This window comes from Pseudomyrmex gracilis, unplaced genomic scaffold (assembly GCF_002006095.1).
Source record: "Pseudomyrmex gracilis isolate BER0280 unplaced genomic scaffold, ASM200609v1 scaffold_197, whole genome shotgun sequence".
NCBI lineage: Eukaryota > Metazoa > Arthropoda > Insecta > Hymenoptera > Formicidae > Pseudomyrmex > Pseudomyrmex gracilis.
The window spans coordinates 213,871-236,292 of NW_018020781.1; the positions used below are offsets into that span (position 1 = coordinate 213,871).

At 35.9% G+C, this 22,422-nt stretch overlaps 1 protein-coding gene across 1 annotated transcript; it reads right to left on the reverse strand.

Annotated features, from left to right (window-relative positions):
- Nucleotides 1-220: 220 nt before the first annotated feature.
- LOC109858289 (homeobox protein GBX-2) lies at nt 221-15,929 on the reverse strand. The gene is made up of 4 exons (XM_020435389.1): nt 14,403-15,929; nt 11,280-11,597; nt 1,436-1,749; nt 221-1,255 (listed from the first exon to the last, which is right to left on the reverse strand). The coding sequence occupies exons 1-4, from the start codon at nt 14,680-14,682 to the stop codon at nt 788-790; spliced, it is 1,380 nt and encodes a 459-aa protein (XP_020290978.1). The 5' UTR covers nt 14,683-15,929; the 3' UTR covers nt 221-787.
- Nucleotides 15,930-22,422: the final 6,493 nt, after the last annotated feature.

Sequence of the window (22,422 nt, forward strand, 5' to 3'; positions counted from 1 at the left end):
ATGCAGTTCGTGTAAACCTCTTTCTCATAAATATTTCCGTTAGTATAAAACAATCGCACACAATGCACTTTTTGAGCTCTAGTTATCCTTCCAGAGATCACAATCCTGTGAGCTTGCGGTATATGGGAAGACACAAACGATATATATTTCGGATTACAGTCGCACATTTTATTGCCGACACGATATTACAACGTATGCAATAAATCTATAGCTCGACATTTTTTTATGCGCGCTTCCGCCTCGTTGTAGCGTTTTGTCGGTGTAATACAGCTGCGATGATCGCACGGCCGATCGATACGCGATATTGCCGCCACGTAATAGTTGTTCGTCGGGCTGAAACCCACCGCTTAACGTAAACTATCTACAAGTACGAGCTACACACCGTGTTTATGCGGAGTTACTGTCTAGTGCTGGTGTGTACGTATATTTACAGTTCTTCTAGGACTTGCTATTTACAATGAGCGCGGCAAAAGTCGAATCGAACGCCCGGACTACGAGCTTTATCCCGAGCCAAGTGTTTTATGTCTTCAGAGAATTAATTTATTATTTCCTATATCATCGATGTCTTTCTGTATCGAAATATTTAAAAATCGGCGATGACATTTGCGATTCAGATAAATTAGTAAATTGCCAAAAGTAGTGTACAATCTGACACAATTAAATAACGAGCCATACTTTCTTACTTCTCCGACGAACCCAAGTGATCGACTCGACTTTAATCTACCTCTATTTCTTCCTTTCGCGCCCCGCAATACCAGACATCCAAGTTCATCATCCATGACGTACACTACCTCCCGGACGATCCGAGACCGGCTCGATGCGCTGGCACAGCAAATGCTCTCAAACCACTCCCGACCCCGATTTCCACCCCCATTCCGGCGCCCAGAGGCGGTTGCACCTGGCTGGGCAGATTTACAGACGAGTTCACTAGTCCTAGAGTATCACCCAACACTGAAGACACCGCACCCGAAGAGCCACCCTCACTCGAAGGTTGCGTCGGTCTTGCGCGCGGCGCTCTCGCGCACTTCTCCAGGTGGTGATGATGAGAACGAACCGCCAAACGACTCACGTGCACCGGTATAGGCACCACAATCCTGGTACCGGATGTGTGTTGGCCCGTTGCGCCGTTGTGACGACCAGTAGCCCCGGTGGGTGCCATAGTCGCTCCCGTCGAACCGACGCCTACGCTGCCTCCGCTCAGCCCGGCTTTCACCCTTTTCCACTTGGCGCGTCGATTCTGAAACCAGATCTTCACCTGCGCCAAAGGTGAAGGTATATCGAAGTGAAGATATAAAAAACGCCCTAATAATTTGTGCGTATAAATTTTATTTTTCTATTAAATAAAAAAGAACTTCAAAAACAACATTTAAATTTGAATTAGAAAATATAATTTAATGTCTTTTGGTTTGGCTCTTTGTTTTGTGTCTGTACTGACCTGCACTTCGGAAAGTTTCAACGCGTGCGCTATGTGCGAGCGTTCGGTCAAGCTCAGGTACTTCTTTGCGTGAAACTCGCGTTCCAGCTCCAGCAGCTGCTCTGAAGTAAAGGCGGTGCGTCGTCGCCGAGCCTTGTTACCGCTAGCATTGGACGCTGACGAACTTTGTCCATTTTCTAAGGACCCACTGGGACTTGTGGCGACACTGCCCGCGCCACTGACGACACCGTCTGAAACATCGTGACCCTCGCCAGAACCCGCGACCCCGCCACCTTCTTCATCGCTCTCGGCTGATGCGCGACCGTTTTCGGATCCTGGAACAAACATATGCATGATCGTAAAGCACTTGTCCAGTAAAATTTCTTTTATTCAAACGCACAAAATATATAATAATTAAAATATAGATGAAAACTAGAAAAAATCTGAAATTAGTAAAATTAATATAATTTTTAAAAATTTGCATTATATTTTGAGATAGTATATATTTAATTATAATAAAATATATATTGTGTTCGATTGTTTATAATATAATACAGATTTTAAGCGCAAAGATGTATTTATAAATAAAAAAAATAGAGATAAATAAACCTCTCAAAAATAAATATATCTTAAAAGTTTTAATCGACATGTTATTTTACTCGATGTATTGAAAGTAACATTAAAGTTACGTTTCGGATGAAGTACAAAAAGAATAATCGAACAAAAGAAAATGTAAAATCTATTGTAGATTGAAAAAATACTATCTATTCCTGGTAGATACAAGAAGTTTATCGTCTAGAGTGAACTCTCACGACATTAAGTCATCAACGGAGTTTATCGCTATCGAGAAGTAACATCGCCGCGGTATGTATAGCCCGGTCGGCTATTTAATATGCGGAGCAGATTGGTTCGTTCCTTCATAAAAGTTGCCCTCTTCGATCGTCGGCGACGTTTTCCCGTAATTTCCCATGTACAATGTTTTTTTTTTCTTCATTCGCGAAACAGCTGGGCAGCAGCGACATGCAATATGTACCGAGATACAAAACAAAGTTACCGCGGAGTTTGATGACTCCGTCGGGTCTCATCATTTATTGAAAATTATTCCTACTACGCGGTTATATATCTCTGGCTTGAATAGCTCGCGTTCGGTTGATCGACGTTTCGACGATCGACTAGATGGAAACGGAAATTCGCGTCAACGAATGTCCGCCTGGGAATTATTCGACTAAAGGCTAACTTTACTATCGTCGATAATTAAAAGAGTTTTATATGGAAACAAAAGTATATATACAGTTATATACTCATTATAGATTTAAAAATATTCGAGAAGAATACTCCATAAATATGCTATGAAAAAATTATTTGTTATTGATTAGTTGAAATAATAATTGATATATCAACAGACGGCGTCTGTGGTAAAATGTTGATTTAAAAAACATATCATAAACTATAATGTCGCGTCCTATTTCAACTCGGATAAATTAAATAATAAATTTTTACACAAACATGCAATGTGTGTGTGTGTGTGTGCAATATATTTATAAGATTTCGGAAGAGTTAATATATAATATTTGTGATATCATTTTCCTCTCCGTTAATATTGCGCTTGACTCTGAGCAAAAGACCAATGACTTCTGCCTAAAAAGCCATTTATTTTTTTTTAAGTTTAAGAGTAGAAGAGAATAAACTTTCAAGAATCTTATATATTCGCCCAATGTTTGCACAGAGACATTAGATGAATTAGAGATTTTTGTTTTATATTTGCTTTAGACGTACAAGTCACATCCTAGGTCTCTCTCTGTGAATTTTCTCGGTGGATCGAGCAGAGAGCCGCGCAAGCTTTCTCAGAGCGCGATATGGTTCGCATGATCAAGAACCGGTCGTTACTACTTGCGCACATTATTTTCTGCTAAAGTTCGTTGTCAACGGTCAACGCGGCTATGGTCACAGCCTGACTTATTCATCATTCGCGTCTTTCTTATCCCGAAGTTAGCGAACTGATCGCGCACTTATAGTTGCGAGCGAGCGTAACTTTCCGCCGGCGCGGTTTGATGCACTCTCCAACTCGTTGACTTATTCAGGGGGTTTCGATTACGGTGAAGCGATACGCTTCCGCGAGCGTGCACGGGCGTTGTCCCCGGTTTCTCGTCTTTACACTTCAAATCGAACGCGCGAATCGATGCGCGCGAGAACGACGTCGTTATATCCTCGATTAGCGCGGGTCTTAGCGCAAGAGACCGTCTTAAACCGTTTTTTCTTTTAGCAGCGAATAGAGTTATTCGAGAAGTTTATAATCCGACGTTATAACCCGTTATTTGTGCAGTTATTATTTGGGTTAGAAAAAGCTATAACCCGAAACTTCGACATGACAATTGAAACTGATTGATTTTGCGCACGCTTGAAAGTTGCAATTTGACTATTGCAAGTCTGTGAGAGTAGGAAAGTAGATAAAAGCGACGCAAAGTCGTTGAGTCAAACAATTTATTGAGGGGGGTTATTGAAAAAAATTTTTTAGCGATTCAAGATTGTTTTACTAAAAATATTTGAGAAAAGAAATATTGTGTGTAAAAAAACTTTTACGCAGAAAATATCATTTTACTTGCTAAGTAAAAAAAAAACTAATCTAATAATATATTAATAACGATAAATATATTATTAGATTAGTGCGTTAAAACAGATTTGTAATATTTATTAGAAAACGAGATGAGACAAATTGTTCATTCACTATCGATCAGGTTGCAAATTTATCCGCCAATTATAAGAACACGCAACAGATTAATTAGGTCGCGGCATCCTTATCGATTGCCTAAGAAAAGCTGTAGATATATATCTATACATCCAACGTAATATTAAAACATCATCGATTCGTCATATATATATAATTGCCGAGAATAGACATACTCCAGAGCTCGTGTCTTATTTAATTGCTAACAAATGGCAATTATCAAAGCCTATTAATTATGGAACTGCCGGAAATGAAGTCACTTAAAAATCTCGATTACACCAATTCATCCTGATCACGCATTTTTATTTGTCTGTCAATTAAAATTGATTTAATTCTGAATGAAATAAATTGGGTTGTAAGAGCCGTTTGCAGGATATTATGCAGAGAATGTGTTTAATTATATATATATATGTATACACATATATAATTCGAAATAATTTTTTTCGCAATATTTTAAAATTAGTTAGGGGGGTATACGGGGTCCTTCATATATATGTGATGCAAATCCAGCATCCTATATGAAGGAAAAAAATTATTTCGAATTATATATGTGTATACATATATATATATATATATATAATTAACCCAATTTATTTCATTCATTAGTCTAAAGACTCCTGAGCCCGAAGAATCTTCTTCTTGTTTATTATTGATTTAATTCTGTTTATATTTTTATTCTAATCAGCTGTTATGTTCGAACTGTGATATTTCTCTTATCATAAAGAGACAATAATCTAACTTTATATTTCACCAGGATGATGTTCCACTTTTTTATTTTACAAATCTCGAACATGTACAAAGTATCTTTAAATATTTTTGCGATCGATCTTAAAACTTTTCAATTTATTTACAAACGCGACAAATGCACGGCAGCGAAATCAAACGAATTATCCGGCAGAAGTAAAACATCTCTCGCATAGAAAATCACATGATCGATCGGCGGAATTGTGCCAATCTCGGTATCGTCGTTACCAAGAGGCATCGTTCCTTTTTTTTTTTTTTTTTTTTTTTTGCGACAAGTGCGGCACGGTCCTTCACGGAGCAAGATGCGATCCTCCCATATCGTGTCGGACGCGCGGCGGACTATCCGCAATGAATAACGAAAATTCAGCAATCCAGGGGAAACTGCGAAAAAAGCGGAAAAAAAGTCTCGGGGTCGAGTGTCCTCGTTGGATCACAAGTACCCGAGTGACATGAAACGATTTATATGCATCTGTGTTCTTCGAAGACTGAAATGACTCTTGATTATAATATCGTAGCTGCTATTTTCAGGGGAAACAATTGGCATCGCGAATGCGTATATATGTAGATGGTAAAGAACTAACACAAAAACGTAAATTTAGAGCATTTTATAAATGTACATTGAGTTTGTATATCGCGCTTTTTTTTTTCACCTCGTATACTTTTAATTATATATTCTCTTTGTCTCTCTTCTGTTTCTTTGCTATTTTTACAACTTAGAAAATTATCCACGTGTCTTATAGCCACGCTAGATGATATGTGTCCGGTTCATCAAGCGTTAAAGAAGGCGGGCGAGATCCGCGACCTCGTTCGGGAATATAATTTGCTCGATCGCGCGATCCGATATGTGTATAGATAGCGCGCGGCGCGATCGATTGATGAGCCTCGTCGGAAGCAATTATCGGGATCAGGTCGGGAGGAAACGCTCGTTCGTCCGCTCGCGTATATGACTCCATGAGTGTATTTTTGGGTACACGACATGAAATTTCAATTGAGCTTATTAACGGTCGCTCCGCCAGTTTGTGCCGCACGATGACGTTGCCGGGCATCGCGACGATCGATATAGCAAAACGCTAGCTCATTGCTGCAACTCTTTCTTCTTCTATTGACAAGAAAGATTATATGTATAACAAAAAATTAAGATGTCAAATAAAGCTTCTACCTAAAGATATCAAAAAAGATATTGGTGCGAAATAAATAATATAATTTATTTATATTGCACAAAAATTGGCACAAAAAAAAACATAATTATTTTAATTGAAATAAATACTTTAAGTGGTTACAGCAACAAAAACAAAAAATTAAAATCTAACAGATTTCAAACGATAACAATACATAAAAAATTTGCTTATTTGAAGTTTTTAGATAGAATGATAAAGTTGGAGAAAAGTAATGTGACAAGAAAAGATGTGCAGTTTATTTTATTTAATTTGTATATACAGTAATCTTTACCTGTAAATGCCATCGCACAGAACAAGCATATAACTAACTTCACAAATATTTTTTAGAGCCATTGCACATAAAATCGCATAGCTGGATGTGCATAGCATAAGATCATTCGGACCAATAAACATTCAACATAGTTATACGATACTAATTTACATAAAACTATGCTTATTGATCCAAATGATTTTATGCTACGCATATATCTAGCTATGCGATTTTGTGTGTGCGATGACTCTAGAAATCAAGAAATATCTGTGAAGTTACACAGTAAAAAAGAAAATGTTAATTCTAATTTGAATCGACCTCCTGAAACATGTAAAAAATGTTAAAGTAATTCATTCGTCATGTGTTACATATATTGACAAACTAGTAATGTTAAGCAATTGACACTTTACACTTATATTTGTTATGTGCTTTGTAAAATGCATTTCTTACAAGTTATTGCAACTATTCTTCCATGTAGGGTTTCAATTATTTTGTATTATGTTATTTTATTTTTACATTACACTTAAAGTCAAAATAACAAATATAAATGTAAAGTGTTAATCCTCTAGGGGCCGAATTTTTTTCTTAAATATAACTTGCAAGGTATTTATTTTGACATTTCAGGTTAATGGTGCTGCCAACTGTCATCAATATTGTTATTGGTTATTTCAGAGGCATTATATAATTAAGACGTATACATCATCTTGTGAAAAAAACTAAAACTATTTGGTAAAATGTGGATATATTAGCTTGTGAGTTGAAAGTTACATGGGCCCATAGAGGGTTAATTACTTAACATTACTAGTTTGTCAATAAGTAACACATGACCAATGAGTTACTTTAACATTTTTTTTGACATGTTTCAGGAGGTCCACTCGAATTAAAATTAATATTTTACTCTTTACTAGGTAGTAGTTATGCTTAATATCGTCTTTCTAATTACGACGAAATAAAAATAACAACGTTTATTGTATGATTAAATACCTGTAGTTGTGTTGACTGCTGTGTCAATTGACCAAACAATTACGATACGCAATTTGTGTTTAGCCAATTTTATAAATTATATATTTACTAAAAATTGCGTCTCGAAACTATTTTTTATTATGTCAACAATGTTCGATTAATTACGTAACGCTTTATCGATTAACTTTTCTTATACTCGACTTTTATGTAATTAATGACACAGCTAATTGCTGAATCGTCGAGCAAATCGTCGCGGCGGTTATAGCTCAGGTTATACCGGTTGTATCGTTAATTCTGCAGCATATACGGGCATTATAAATATAACATACAACGAAGCACGACGTCGCGATGGTGCGGCGGCAGAATTGACGGCTTCCATTCACGACGACGCGACAGCCACTTTGTTACACATTACTGGTTTCGAAGCCGGTTTCTCATATAATCGCCTTCATCTCGGTCGTCGTCCCGATGGTTATGAATGACGAATGACGCGGGTCTAAAAGAACCTTTCGTCTCACATGCCAAATCGAAATATGATTCTTCCGTTCGTCCGATACGCTAATCGGCTTCCCGTCGCGGAATCGTCGAGCGCAATTAAAATTCAAGTGGCATTCGATGATTATCCTGCCCGCGTGCTTATTCAACGTCGTCAAATTAGATTCGAGCACGACGCGGAAACAAACAATTACAGCAATTATTTCGCAATTAGTTCGCGATATATTTCTGCTGTGGAGAATTAATATAAAAGATCGTTTTCAAAATACTTTTTATACAAAGTTCTCTTGAAAAATTGAAATAAGTCACGAATGCTCGCGTTTATTTTATCATAAAAATACAGCGAATTTACGAGTTGCGCTGTTCGCTTCATAACGTTATCATTTAGCAAAACAAGATAATTATTCGAATAACGAGTTGAAAAAAAAACCGATTCCTCCAATCTTTATAAAAAAATAATACTCTTTGTCGAAATATAACACCTCTTGCGAATAACTCGCAACTAGATATGGCAGCAATTTTTTAATTTGATTTTCCAAAAATGTCACTTAGCTTTATACCATATGACACGGTTTAATTCGAAAAGAATTGCTCGATCCATTGGCAAACCTATTATTCGTGACGAACGAAGCAAAAATCGGAGTTCTGTGAACGAACATTCTTGATTTCTCCGGAGCGACGACGAAAACGAATCATTTCGCGTCGCCGTGAATGAAACGCTGAATTTTGCATAGCCAGCTAAAAAGTTTGCTCATCTCTTGCGCATTCCTGATTCAAGCACCTGGCGTTCGGTATTCGCGTGCGATGAAAACGTCATTAACACACTTTCTGCCGTGTTTCATCTGGGCCAGTGGTTAATAATTTGGCTCGCTGAATATCGAGAAACTCGCTCTCGTTTCGAAGCACTCATCGTTAATCCACTTTACGACATATATATACGATACTCACCAGTTTAGTATTTTTACTTATAAGTATTGGAGATGAAAATCATACATTTATATGGATAGTTTGAGAATATTAAGTTTAAATTGAAGTTTAATCATATTTAACGTCCAATATGTTTAAACTATAATTTTACTTAAATATCCCGTGTATTGAATTATATGTACAATATTCATGCAAAGAAAAGTTAATATGTCATAAAGTAAAATCTACTGTGAAAATGTTTGAAAAACGATATATTATAATTGTATTAAAATTATAAATTTATTGCATAAAAAGTTACTTATATTTTTGTAAATGTGAAATTTAATTTGCAACAATTCGTTGCAAAGACACAACGATAATTGCAATCGAAAAGTTGGAAAGTCCTAGACATTGCAGGAGGAAGGGCTATTTTTAACACCTCGTCATTGGATAATAGCTTGAACAATCGATAAGATCTTCTTAGCTACGCCGTTGTGTATTTATGACGCATCGTCTCGATCGACGAATGCATTAAAATAACTGCTCGTTCGTAGACTGTATAAAAATTCATCGCTGATCGAGAATAAAATCGATTCCATGCGGAAATAGCATGCGCAATGCATACTTGACCGCGCTAAACAACGTGTTCTTTCTGTCAATCAATTTCTTACGTGTCAATCCAATCAATCTGTTAATTGTTTTAATTACTTTACACGCAAATTAAGTGTGATGTTCTTTTTTTTTTTAATCATATATTAAAAATAATAATTCTAACGAGATATTCATAATTTATTCACAATTGTGTATACACATTCACGAGAATATTACATTCTTATATAAAATATATATTTTCTCATCTTCTCATTACTTGAATTTACGAACTCTTCAAGTTTAGCGCCTCAATTTCGGGGACTCAATATCGGGATTATATTCGGAAATTCTAATCTTCTTGCTTCTATATATTTCCTCAATTTCTCTCGACAGGATCGGGATCTATACGTTTCGCGCATTGCGAGGACGCAATGCCCGCACGTAGGTGGATCGCGACGAATTCGTGGAACGTCGCGATCGCGCCTTGACGATCGACGCACCGGTTCGGCACGGTGCGTCATAAATGACCGATGACAGGTTCCTCGAAGCCATTTCGTCTCGCATACGAAATTGCCGCCAGTCGGCGGTACATCAATAAAAAGTGTGTCCGGCCACGAATAAATGCGCGCGCGCCTCTGTGTACACCATCGGAATTGTCCCCGCGGAAATACGTGATCGGCGATCACGTATCCTTCGACTTTCGGCGGCGCCCGATGGTGTGCTCGGATTCTCATTTGTAAAACACTGCGTGAAAATCTACGAAGGAAATATTTCTCGTATCTTTTAAACGTTATTACTTTTTCCTTATGAAATAATTTTAAGAACTATTTGTTTTAATTTTGTTTTACTATTTTTAGCGTTATCTTTTTATTCATTTTCATACTCGTCTTTGAAGAATACGAGATTGTGCGTAACGTGAATATTAATATCGTTTTCTTGCAAGCGCATTAAAAATAACATATATATATATATATATATATATATATATATATATATATTCTGATTGTGATATTGAAGATTTGCGCACACTTGTGTATACAAGTGACAAGATCGGGCTACGGGAGCACGATAATTTATGCACGCTACTGTATATCTCGATCCTTTGCGGCCGATCTGGTGACTGCGATCGTGACCGGAGAAGACGCGTCACCAGAATTCGTAATACGACGGCAGCCGGACTTGCCAATTTCTTTTTTTTTTTTCGCGATTGGATATCTAAATTTTTCTTTAGAGGTCATCTTTTCGGCGACAATTTATTTCTGCGCAGTTTAATAACAATATTTGATTATACGTACAGATTGAATCACAATCCAATAGTCTCTTTTTGAGACTAAAATTGTGTCAGAATGAAGATATTGCCTTGAACGAAGTAAATTTATCATGTCTAGTGAATTAACGGAAATTGGAAATTATACGATGAGAAACAGAATAAAAAATTTATTCGGTGATTGTTCGATCAGCTTCGGTGTTCTCCAAATTGGCGTAATAAACAGTTTGAATAAAAGGTGAACTTTTGTAGACATGTACATATATGAATATATAGCTATATATATATATGTATATATAATTGTATCTCAATTAATTAACCATTAAGTGGTTGTCATCTAAAAATTTAACACTTTGAATTTATCGATAGAAAACGGGACTCAACTAGTAGCACTTTGCATCTGCAACTGCATAACATAGTCATCGCAAACTTTGTCGCAAGCTGTGTTAGGTATATAGTTACGTGATAACGTGTTCGGTCTTCGGTATTCATTAGAATATATATTTTTCTACGAACGTGTAAAACATATTTTAAAAAATGCAAGTTTTACTTGTAATTCGTACTATATATATTCAACCAGACAAAACAAATTTTAGCTTTAAAAAAGTAGAAATAGTTTTTTATCTGTATAAAAATAGTCAGTTATTCCTCTCAAAACGCAACGGTTTTTACGAAATTTTCATATCTCACGCTTCGTATTTCACGATTATTTTCAAAAATACGAGAAAAGATGAACTGTGTCTCACCATGCCGCGACTTGGAGAGGTCGTGAGCTGGGGATGCTGGCGAGCCGACGCTGCCCTCCTCGTCTTCGCTATCTGTGAAACTGCTTGGGGCGCGTTGATTCGCGGTGCGACGGCAACCGTCAAGCGGATAGTATCCTTGTGTATGACCGGACGCCGGTGCGGTGGGATGCGGCAGTCGACTATGATGCAACTCGGAGTGAGCGGGGTAGCTCGCGGAGGGATGCTGCGGCGGCAGCATCGGAACACCGGATGCGCCGCTGCCACCGTACATCCGCATCGGTAGCCAGGCGCTATACAAACCGAGCGGCACGCCAAATCCTGCACAAATTCATTATCGATTCGATACAATAGTAATTTGAGAAATTAGTCGACGTATTATATATAATTATATAATATTAATTTTAAATAATCGGAAAATAATCGGTAAATTTCGAATAATTGAGAAAAATAAATTAACTAAATATTTTTATTTAACGTAAACTGATTCAACTTTTGATGTAAGATTTTTGACAAACGATTTTGTTCTGGACGATATATGTATATCTTGTCATCCAATTACCTTTAAATTATTTATCTTAATATGATAATCTAGTTTGAGATCCGACTAACTATTTCAATTTTGCTCAATTGCTTTAATTTATAACTAAAAATGCTTACTATAAATACGTGCCTTTCAAAGTAATTTTATACAATTATTGAAAATGTATTAGACATCTTTAATATCCTTAAATTTCAACTTGAATGCGACAGTTTTAAATATTTTAAATATTTATTTATAATATATGTATTTTTCATTTTGTTTTTTATTTGTTTGTATTCTTCTTTTCAATCAAAACTAAGCCGGTTAATTTAATGTAAAATTTTAGAACAAGAGAGATATATGTATAGTTAGATATTCCACTAACTCTTTTTATTGATCTTTTTTTTATATCCACTATTGTTGAGCTGAATGAAACTGAAAAATGAATCAAAGTTTGTATTTCATTTCCTTTCGTTCATTCGGTCTCACCATATAACATCTCTTTGCTTAAATGCTTATTTTTATTGCTATTTTCTTAACATATATGCTAATATTAGATTCTTTCACGTCCATCGTTATTATTCTAACTTTTATGTCTTTTAACCTTTTCTTTTCGAAATTAATACAATATCAATAAAAAATAGAAGACAATTTAAAATGTCATCATTACAAATATTTCAGCGTTTATCAATTTGACGTGATTTTTTTCTCAACGACATATATGACACACGACGACGAAGAGTGGTCGATTCTTTCTAAATAAAAGTCCGCTATTCGCTAATATTTTCGATATTTTTTTATGAACTTCGTAACATGTGCCAATCCTGTCTTTTGTGTTGCCATGAAAATTTTGACATGTATACATATGTCAGCTGCACATAAACTTCGCGTTTACGAAGTAACGTTTAACAACACAGCTATGAGTTAACCACATTATACCGCAATGAGTTGAACACATAAGACGCAGAAAAAACGGTCGGTATCGAAGGCCTCAATTACGTGCATACCCATGATCGTAAATTATAGTCCGCGAAACGTCGCAAGCACCTGGCATCTTTTCACGTTTTGGAGCATTGCTTAGACATTCCGGCGCCTTTTTATTCGCTAGAGCTTAACTTCTTTATGTACAACGATCGTTTCTTCTATTTACTCCAATTAATCTTTCTCCTATTTGCTCCAATTAATGTTATAAGGTTTACAATAGTAATTATATGTCAGAAAGTTAACTAAACCGACTTCTAAGAACATATTCATTACCTCGTTTAATCAACGTGCAAGACAACAAATATAGATACAATAAATTTTTAATAGAGTCTGTGTTAGAAATTTTCAATAAAATAATAATTTAGAGAGGAAAACGGGGATATACGTGATGCAAGTACGGCAACCTATATAACTTTAGAAATTGAAATTTCGTTTCAAATTCACGTTTAAAAATTTACACGTGAAGTATAATTTAAAAAAATATATATATATATATTTATTTATTACGCAATTAACATTCAGCGTAAGGCTCCTAGGATCTTTCAAAACTTTTCATAGTTTATTAAAATAATATTTGACGATATTGAGACTCTAAGCTAATATATGTCATATTTTCTTTCGAAAGGTGAAATTTACTGGCTAAATATGAAGATTCAATGAGAATTGCATTATATTGCGATTGACCGATTTGAACAAGTGCTGTCATTGTTTATTGTGTCTAATATATAGAGTCGATCGTTCGACAGCAAAAAGAGAATAGGCAAAAGAGAATAGGCATTATTTTTTAGTTCTGTCACAAGTCGATAATTTAAACTGTGATAGTTTAATTTATATATATATATATTCATTAAAGAGTCACTCTTATTGAACTGTACGTCTGTTCATGTCTTGACCGCATAAAAATCTCTTCACAAACATAAAGAAAAGTTTTGTCAATATTAAAGATTTCTATATAAAATCAGTTACTGATTTTAGAAAATCACATGTACAGATATAACACAAGTTATCACATACTGAGTGAATTTCAAACGCGACAAATTTCACGACAGATGCTGCACTTTCAACACGTTCTCTTCGTTGTACAGAAATATCGATTCTTTCATTCTTACGTATCTGTAGTCGTTGTATTTTAAGCTGCGGTTGCCACTTACTTTTTGCACACGTTTACATATGTCGACAAATCCTTATAAAATAATTTATAATCAATATAGATTTCCACATCATTTGTTATTTTTCTGTCTAAAGACAATAATTAACAAAAATACTAGTCAAGGTAGAGACCTATTTTAATATGCGTATATTTCTTATTTCAAGTTTTCGTTGCAAAATCTGCTGTTTGCTCCGACACTTGTAACAAGTCGTCAAAAAATTGAGTATCTACTTCATTTAATTGTTGTAACACTTGTGAGAATAAAATTCTCGAATTAAATTTCCATTTCCATTCAAACAACTTTGTGACAGCAGTTGAAAATAAAGAAATAATATATATACTATAGAACGTATCACACAAAACAATAAAAATTACTAAAACGTTTCAATTTTGTAATAGAACTTTTCTCAGCCAAAAGTTCGTGACAGTTTATGTTAATCGCAATTTTAAATACGAGAGAGAGATTCACCTGAAGGTAGCGTGCTTGCTGCGGCGGTCGCTAAATAATGCCTCTGATACAGCTGATATTCCCTGTCTCTGTGTTCTTCCTCCTCACTGCCGTTGATTCGATCGTCCCGCGTGATGCCGCCGCCGGTGTCACGGTCCTCGCGCGCGTTACCGATCAAACTCTCGATCGTGAAAGGCCGCGGCGTCGGGCGTCGCGTGATCTTCGGCTCCACCACCGACGATTCCAGCTCGTCACTCGCTGAGCCGACATCAAGCTCAGTTTCCTCCACGCTCACTTCCATAATGACTTTTCGAACCTGACGAACCAATGTCTTCTTCGAAACCAAACAAATTTTCGATTTTGATCTGCTCTTATATGTTGAACATAAATCTCTTCTCTTTCGCGCACAAAACTCGTTGATTGTCGACTCGAAGATTCAGTTATTTAAAGCGTCGTGAAATAATAGGTTATTATTTTATTTCCGTTCTCTTCTTAATTCTCTTGAATGAGAAATTCGATAATTGACTTATATATTTATACCTATGTCAGAGTTTAGTGAGATTTGGAACGTCGAAGTGACTTTACTTAAAATCGTCGGAGATTTAGAAATTATTTCTCTTATTTCATGTGGTTTTGTGTTGCAATGGTTGTGAATGATACTCGATACATTGTTGGGGATTTTTTTGTGCAAAGAATTATTTTTGGTCTATTACCCCACGTTATATATGTTATCATATTAAAACATTTAGTCTTTTAATATTTGGCTCTTTTAATAAACACGTCAATAAATATCAATTGATGTATTTTGGCATTAATAGTCATAATATGTTGCAGTTGATATAAATAAGTAAAACGTTTATTGTACAGCTCGAAGTAATTATTTCCTGAGATTCACGATCCTCTACGGAACACTAGTAATTTAAAAATTAAAAAAGATAAATGTCACAGTTTTTTGTAATACAATTTCAGTATATAACGATTTATATGTACTGATCAAAGCTGTAATTAAAAAACTTTAACAAGCGCAACACAATTATATATTTACGAATGTGATAGCTATTAAGTACTTGCGGTTAGTTAATGATCACAAAGTGGCTATCACTAAACGGAGTAATAATTAAAGATGGTCAAAGTACGAAGACACAGTTTTCAATTTGTGCACGTGTTACGAACAATATCTATAAATAATCAAGCTTGTCTGGGGCAATAATAAAATATGAAAGACCATTATCGGATTCTTGTTAGATTCGCGCCGCGGATAATCATCGTCAACAATCACGATAAGGATTAAATAAAACAATTGTCTGTTATCTGGAGAGTCTGACAGATCTCATCAGTAAACACGACGTTTTCCGTGGAAAACAGGACGTAAATTATAATACTCGACGAGAATTTCTGCAATTGCCGATGCATAACTAGTCTCTCTTAAATTGTTCTGTCATTTTTTAATAATGTGACAACTTTAACAGTTCACATTTGACAACGCAATGACCGTCGCACACGCGTTCAACTGTATACTACGGATGAACTATACCGAGCAGCGACCATATGTCACACAGGTCAACGAGCGACTGCCGAGGACATCGAGCGAGATATTTTAATTCGCGGCTCCTCGGCATGCGCTCTTCCGGAGTGGTTGATGGCGTGGTGCCGACCTTCGTCGGGCGCTGATTGGTCGCGCGCGGACCAACAGCGTCGTCCGGCCGCGCCTATCACCGGCTGACCCACCATCTTGGTGCTAGGCTTTGATCCGAGCTGCGTGAATTCGAATGCTTCGAGATTGGAAGCGGTGGACAGTTCGGGACGGTCGTGGTGTGGGAGATTCATTTTTAAATGTCACGTGACAGTGCGGATAGTATAATTAAGATTTCTTGACTAAACAAGCTTCAGTAAAAGGTCACGAAACTCGTGAGTGAGTACCTATAGTTCAGGTGGAACTCTCGAGAATAGTTATTAAAAGCTGGCGAAACTTTTGAGAGAGCGATTTTGAAAATGACAAGATTTTGATAACAGAGAGTGAGATTACGTGAAATTTAAATATGCAGTTTATATCATTGCAAATTTATATGTATGTACATGAACTTCTTCTGTTACATATGATGTTGCAATAATTGTAGTATGTAAAATTTAATTTTCTTCAACAAAATGAATAATTCAACAAATGAATAATTCAAGATAACAAATAATCTGTTGTCAGTAGTTCAGACAGAGCATTATTCTTTTCTCTTTATTATTATTTCTTTAGTAGTTTATCCTTGTCAATTTTTTATTTATAAACAACGCAAGAATGAACTGTGGTATTTATTTTATAACGTTTTGGCAATGCAAACTGATTACTTTACTGAGCCCCAAACACATGTATACAGAAATTATAAAATATTGTTGATTTTTATTATTGAATTATAAAATATTATTGTTTAAGACAAAAACAGAAAATTGCGCTGGATTTATTTTGAAAGAGTAAATAATTAAATGAGATGTATGCACAATAAAATTTGACACAAATCCTGCATACTGTTAAACATTATCTTGAGATGACGAGTGGCTGATAAATCAGTTTTAAAGCTCCAAGATCCTTGACAGGTAATTGAGACTAATTGAGTTCTCTCAGAAACATGAAGCGATCGACGTTAACGAGCTTTCTCCTGTCTATTTTGTATCCCTCAACGTGTTCCCCATTAAGTTATCCACCTCCACAGGATGTTTCCTTAACGAGCGTACTCATCAAGGCTGATATCTTGCTCGATTTGTTCGCGAAGATATCGACATATTTGGCACATCTACTATTTGTCACTATTACTTAATAACGTCTTTGCTAGTGACTTTAATTGCTAGATTGATTATATAATTGCTGTTAGATTGTAAGGTAATTATTGCGCGACACAATAAGTTAGAAGCGCGGTATCTATATGTTAATTTATATGCGTATTATATTTATATGCTTTTCTCGTATACTTCTTGATATGTCACACTCACGATTACGTCATAAGTGATTTCAACCTTATAATCGATTGCTATAATGACACTATTTCGATACTCGTTAGTGTGCCGTCACTCTAATTGGATCGTAAAATATACATAATCTAATCTATACATCGCAAGTATGGTTGAAAACATTTTATACATACATATATATATATAATGTGAATTCATTTATTAAAATATAATCCAAAATTCTAAATAATAAGCTTCTAAAAATTCTTACAACCACTTTAATAATTTCAATAAATATTTTTGATATTTTACATCTCATATGTAATCTAACCCTCTAAATCTTTCCTTTGAGTAAAGAAATCATTGCGAAAAAAATATATCACTTCGATGAGAAGTGGGGCCTGTGGAACTTTGCTTTTAAATAATTTATTGTGCAATATCATATTCTCCGCGCAAAAGAAACGTTGTTTTTAACTCACAAATAAATTTGTATGATCTTGTTTCGGCGATTTTTTCTGGTTGAAAATTTTTTCTCTAAAAATATCGCACGATTATTAATACTCTTTCACGAATTCAAACACAACGGATGTAGTTTTACGAGCTGTCGTCGGAGAAGTTTATAGGAAACATTTGCACTTATTTGCGCGGGCAGAAAAGAGGAAATGAGTATTGACAGAGCTGAAAAGAAGAATCGCGTACAAAGTTTGACAAAGTGGCACTTAACGCCTTGTAAAATTAGAGAAACGACACAGAGGCAAGAAAAGAGACGACAATATTACGCCAGCGATGAAAACTGTTTGAACGCGGTCTGACAGTCGATCTTTTCTGATGTCAAATTACAAGAAAAAATAAAGTTTTTGTCCAAAATAAATCATTTGACAAACTCTTTTTATAAATCACAATTTCCGCAATGCAACTAAATATTAAATGTTTGTGCAAGGAATACTAAATATGCTGTAGAAAAATATTTATTGCGCGATATTTTATTACATTGTATCACATCAATGTAATACCAAATAAATAAAAACAGGGTAGTTCTGCAAAGACGAGATAGTTTTAAAAACATATACTCTTTGTCCAACATGTCATCTTCAACCGAAGAACTAGCGACTATAAATTCCAGCTGTGTACTAAGGAGTGGCAATCGGCCAGACGAGTTTCGCCCTACAAGTCACTGACAAATTGGGGTCCGACCGTGTCGCGCGGTAGAAAATGCAAGGCACGCGCCAGGTTCAGCACTTCACGTAAAGAATTTTCTTTTTTTCACAGATAATAAGTAAATAGACAATCATATATATATATATATATATATATATATATATGTATATATATGTATATGTATCAATATGTGTATCAATATAAAAATTTTATCTAAAATTTCAAGAGTTATATAATTGTTTTTATAAAAAAGTTTGACACATTGAATTATAATAATAATCCTCAGAATTGAAAAATGTAGAAAAACCAATAGGAGCAGGAACACAGATGACTGTGTCTATGATTCTTTTACCACGTATATATATATAAGCCGTGACAAACGTTTTAACCACAGGTTGTGGTCTTTTTCAATGAGATAACGTTACATGAAAGTATTTCAATAATAATAATAATAGTCACACTTGTAAAATTAGTTCGTTGAGAAGTTTCAATAGTTAAGGTCAAAGAAATTTGTCAAAAGTGTTGTTATGTCGAAACAAAATACACGTTATGAAAATAAAATTATAAATAAATTGAATTACTCATTACGGACAATAAGTAAATGTGACTTCAACTTCACAGATTCAATGTGGAAGTTCCAGTTTCACAGAAATAAAAAATTTGAAGCAACTTAAACGTTTAGTTTAATTACCGCAACATTTGGAGCAACTTTACCTTTTAGTTTTATAATAATCTTTTTATCGTTGTATAATTGAAGTCCCTTGAGTCTCACTCATATTCTTTGCATCGAGCCATGCAGAATTTCCGTTATATATCGAGTCGAAGTTACAAAGATTTCAGCTTACATTGTGCGCGAGCGTCGTACAACGCAAATAGAGAAAAATATCTAGCTTCGGAGTAATAAGCCGCGAACCGCCATGTGCGCAACTGCTGGTCGCGCGCAGAGAACATAGAACAGGAGAGTTTGAATGCTCAGACGGCTTTAAATCTCGTCCCGCTGCTCGTTTCGCTTCGCAGAGCGAAGTCGACGTCGGCGGCGGGCGTCGTCGTCGGCGTCTTTTTGCGCGGCGAAGGCGTCGGTGCGCGTCCCGCTCGACTCGTTACGCACGTGTGAACGGAAATGTCGACGCTTAAACGCTCGCGTCCGGCCGAGTTTTAATTGCCTGCCGTTAGTTACTTCACTCTCCTCCCCGCGCTGTCGCGGCCACAAGTTATGAAATGTCGATGTAGACCGATGATATATATGTATATATATATATATATATATATATATATATATATATATACAGAAACTAAATATCATTCTACTGTAAGAAGTTGATAATTGCGGTTTAAAACAAAATGAAACAAGTTTTTATCAACCAAGTTTTTGTAGCATGTTTTCTTCCGCCCGATTTTTTTGTGGCCGGAACCGGTTTCTGGGTCTTTTTTCATTTCCTAATTTTCTTACATATTTTGAAATCGCTTGCGCTTTTAAATAGGATGTGTTTTTGATCTGTCGAATGTGCTACATGTTTCGCGAGTTCTTGTGTTTCGAACGTGTATCGATTTAAAATCGAATTAAATAAATTGTGAAACTTTTAAATATACAATCTGGAAATATCTATTTCTTTTGTTTATAATTATACATTTTTTTACTAACAAAAAAATACTTGTCAAACTATTCTCTTCATTTTAATTAAATATTATATATATATATATATATATAATATATATATATATACATATATATATATATATATCTTATTTTCACATTGGAAAGTACGAGTATATATACAAAAGAAATAAACATTTATTAAAAATATATTTTACAAAAAATATATAATTATCTTTTTTTTTAAACTGTAATTATATGATACTTTTTTACATATCTGCGGGAATTTTGTGTTTCCCCGAAAGCCGCAGCAGCTTCTCGTGGCTCTTCTGTCAATCCGTCACTCTGCGGACGCAAATCAGCAGCGGCGTGAAGAGTGTGCTTCACGCATGTATTTCTAAACATAGCGCGTAGTAACGCGAAGCGAGAGTGGGGCCCTGGATACGCGATTGGCGGTCGGTGCACGCGGATGAATAACGTGCCAGTCGAAATCGATGGCTAGCAAATTGGTGGGCGTCGCAAAAACCTCGCCTCGGCGGCATCACCGCGCGCCTCTCTTGTAATGAATTAATCGTGCGGTGGCCCTGCTGAGCAAAGCCGAGGAGATTCGGTCGAGAGAAAGCATCGACAAATTAGCGGCTAAAACTTTCACGCCTTGCTAAACTCGGAATTACTCGATCTCGTCTATTTTCTTATGATTTAAATCTCAAGTTTATATTAGCGCGCCAGAACTTTGAACGAGCAAAGCGAGGCTCTTCTTCCTGCGTGGCATTCATACGCGGAAAGCACGCGTGTCTTCGCACACATACGCGCCCGACCGCATGCATCGTCGCGTTCATTTCACGCGTAATTGCAATCGCGTCCCATTTCACGTCGGAGGATGCTCGTATTTCTTTACACGTTGCATGTCTCAATATAGCATCCGTTTATCGCGTATATACTCGCGTACGATTAACTTGATTTAGGCATAGGCCGTTTAGCGGCCTCAACTGCAGAGACCGCCTTCGGTGATTTAAAGACGTCGCTGGCTCTTTGTCGCGGCTCGTTTTGTCGTATTAGGGGTATAAGGTGATTAACACATCCGACACGCTGCGGCGAAACTCATCGAGCGTTCAGAACAACACGAACGTAAACGGCGCTGATGACGAAGCTTTTAAGCTTGATTTTTTTCTCCGGCGATTACGTGTTTCTCCGCTGCGCTAAAAAAAACTGTACCTACTCACATTTTAAGAATTTCGTCAGAACACATCCTCTAAAGATTAAGTATCCTTTTCTATATATGTATAATAGGAGGATTTCAGAAAGTAGGAAATTATCTCATTTTGTAAAATTTACACTTTTGTAAACTTAAATTACTACTTATATCATGTTTTCTATGTACATAAAGAGTGCCATGACACATGTATGTATGTTTGTGCACACACAGATGAAGTCTAGAGACAAGCTCGTGGTGGTTATCGTCCGTGGCGCATGATAATCAGGCAGCCGATTGATTAGCCGACAAAGTACCGCCGACAAATTAGAAGAATGCCATCTACATGTCTCGCACCTCCCCGCACCGCATCGTACGTGTTACCACATATGCGCTTCTATATATTCTGTCAGCACGTGTATAGGATCGTCACATACGCGTGTGTATAGGATGTGTCACAAAAAACAGTCTAGACACACGTATCATTTTTTTTTAAAAAGAATCATCATATATATACATGTGCCTGTGTCAAAATCAGTACATTCACTTTTTTATATTATTTAAAAATATGTGTTTTAATTTTTTTGTGCTTTTATTTTTTTCTGCTCAGAGAAATTTTGCATACAAGAAAAGAATAATTTTTATATGGGAGAGAGTGTTACTATTTAAATTTTTTTTCATAAAATTTATGAAAGTCGAAATAAAATCAAAATTGAAAAGAAAAATAGTTCGACTGGATCTATATTTTTTAAATTCAATTGATCGCATGGAACGTCCTGTACACACGAAGGTGACGCATAAATTGAGTAAGAGAGAGGGAGATTATCTGGTAAGAAGTCTATCCTTGAAGCAGTCCAGTCCGTTCGGTGCATCCGAATGCGCTGCCCTTTGAAGCGCACCGACAACCACACACGCACCAACTCCGTCAACCGTTCCCTTCGCCCTCGAAGAAGAAAAATATCCTTATCCCACCCACTTGTTTTTCTTCCCTCTCTATCTTTGGCTCATGTCGTTGAATAAACGAGGATGTGGATGGCACGATCTAATCCGTGAAGCTTCCGTATTTAAAACTCTATTAAGCAAATGGAAGTTTTTAAAACGGAAACTAGGAAATTTCAATTCTTGGCAAATAGTCGTTTTTTTGCTCATAAATAGTATAAGCT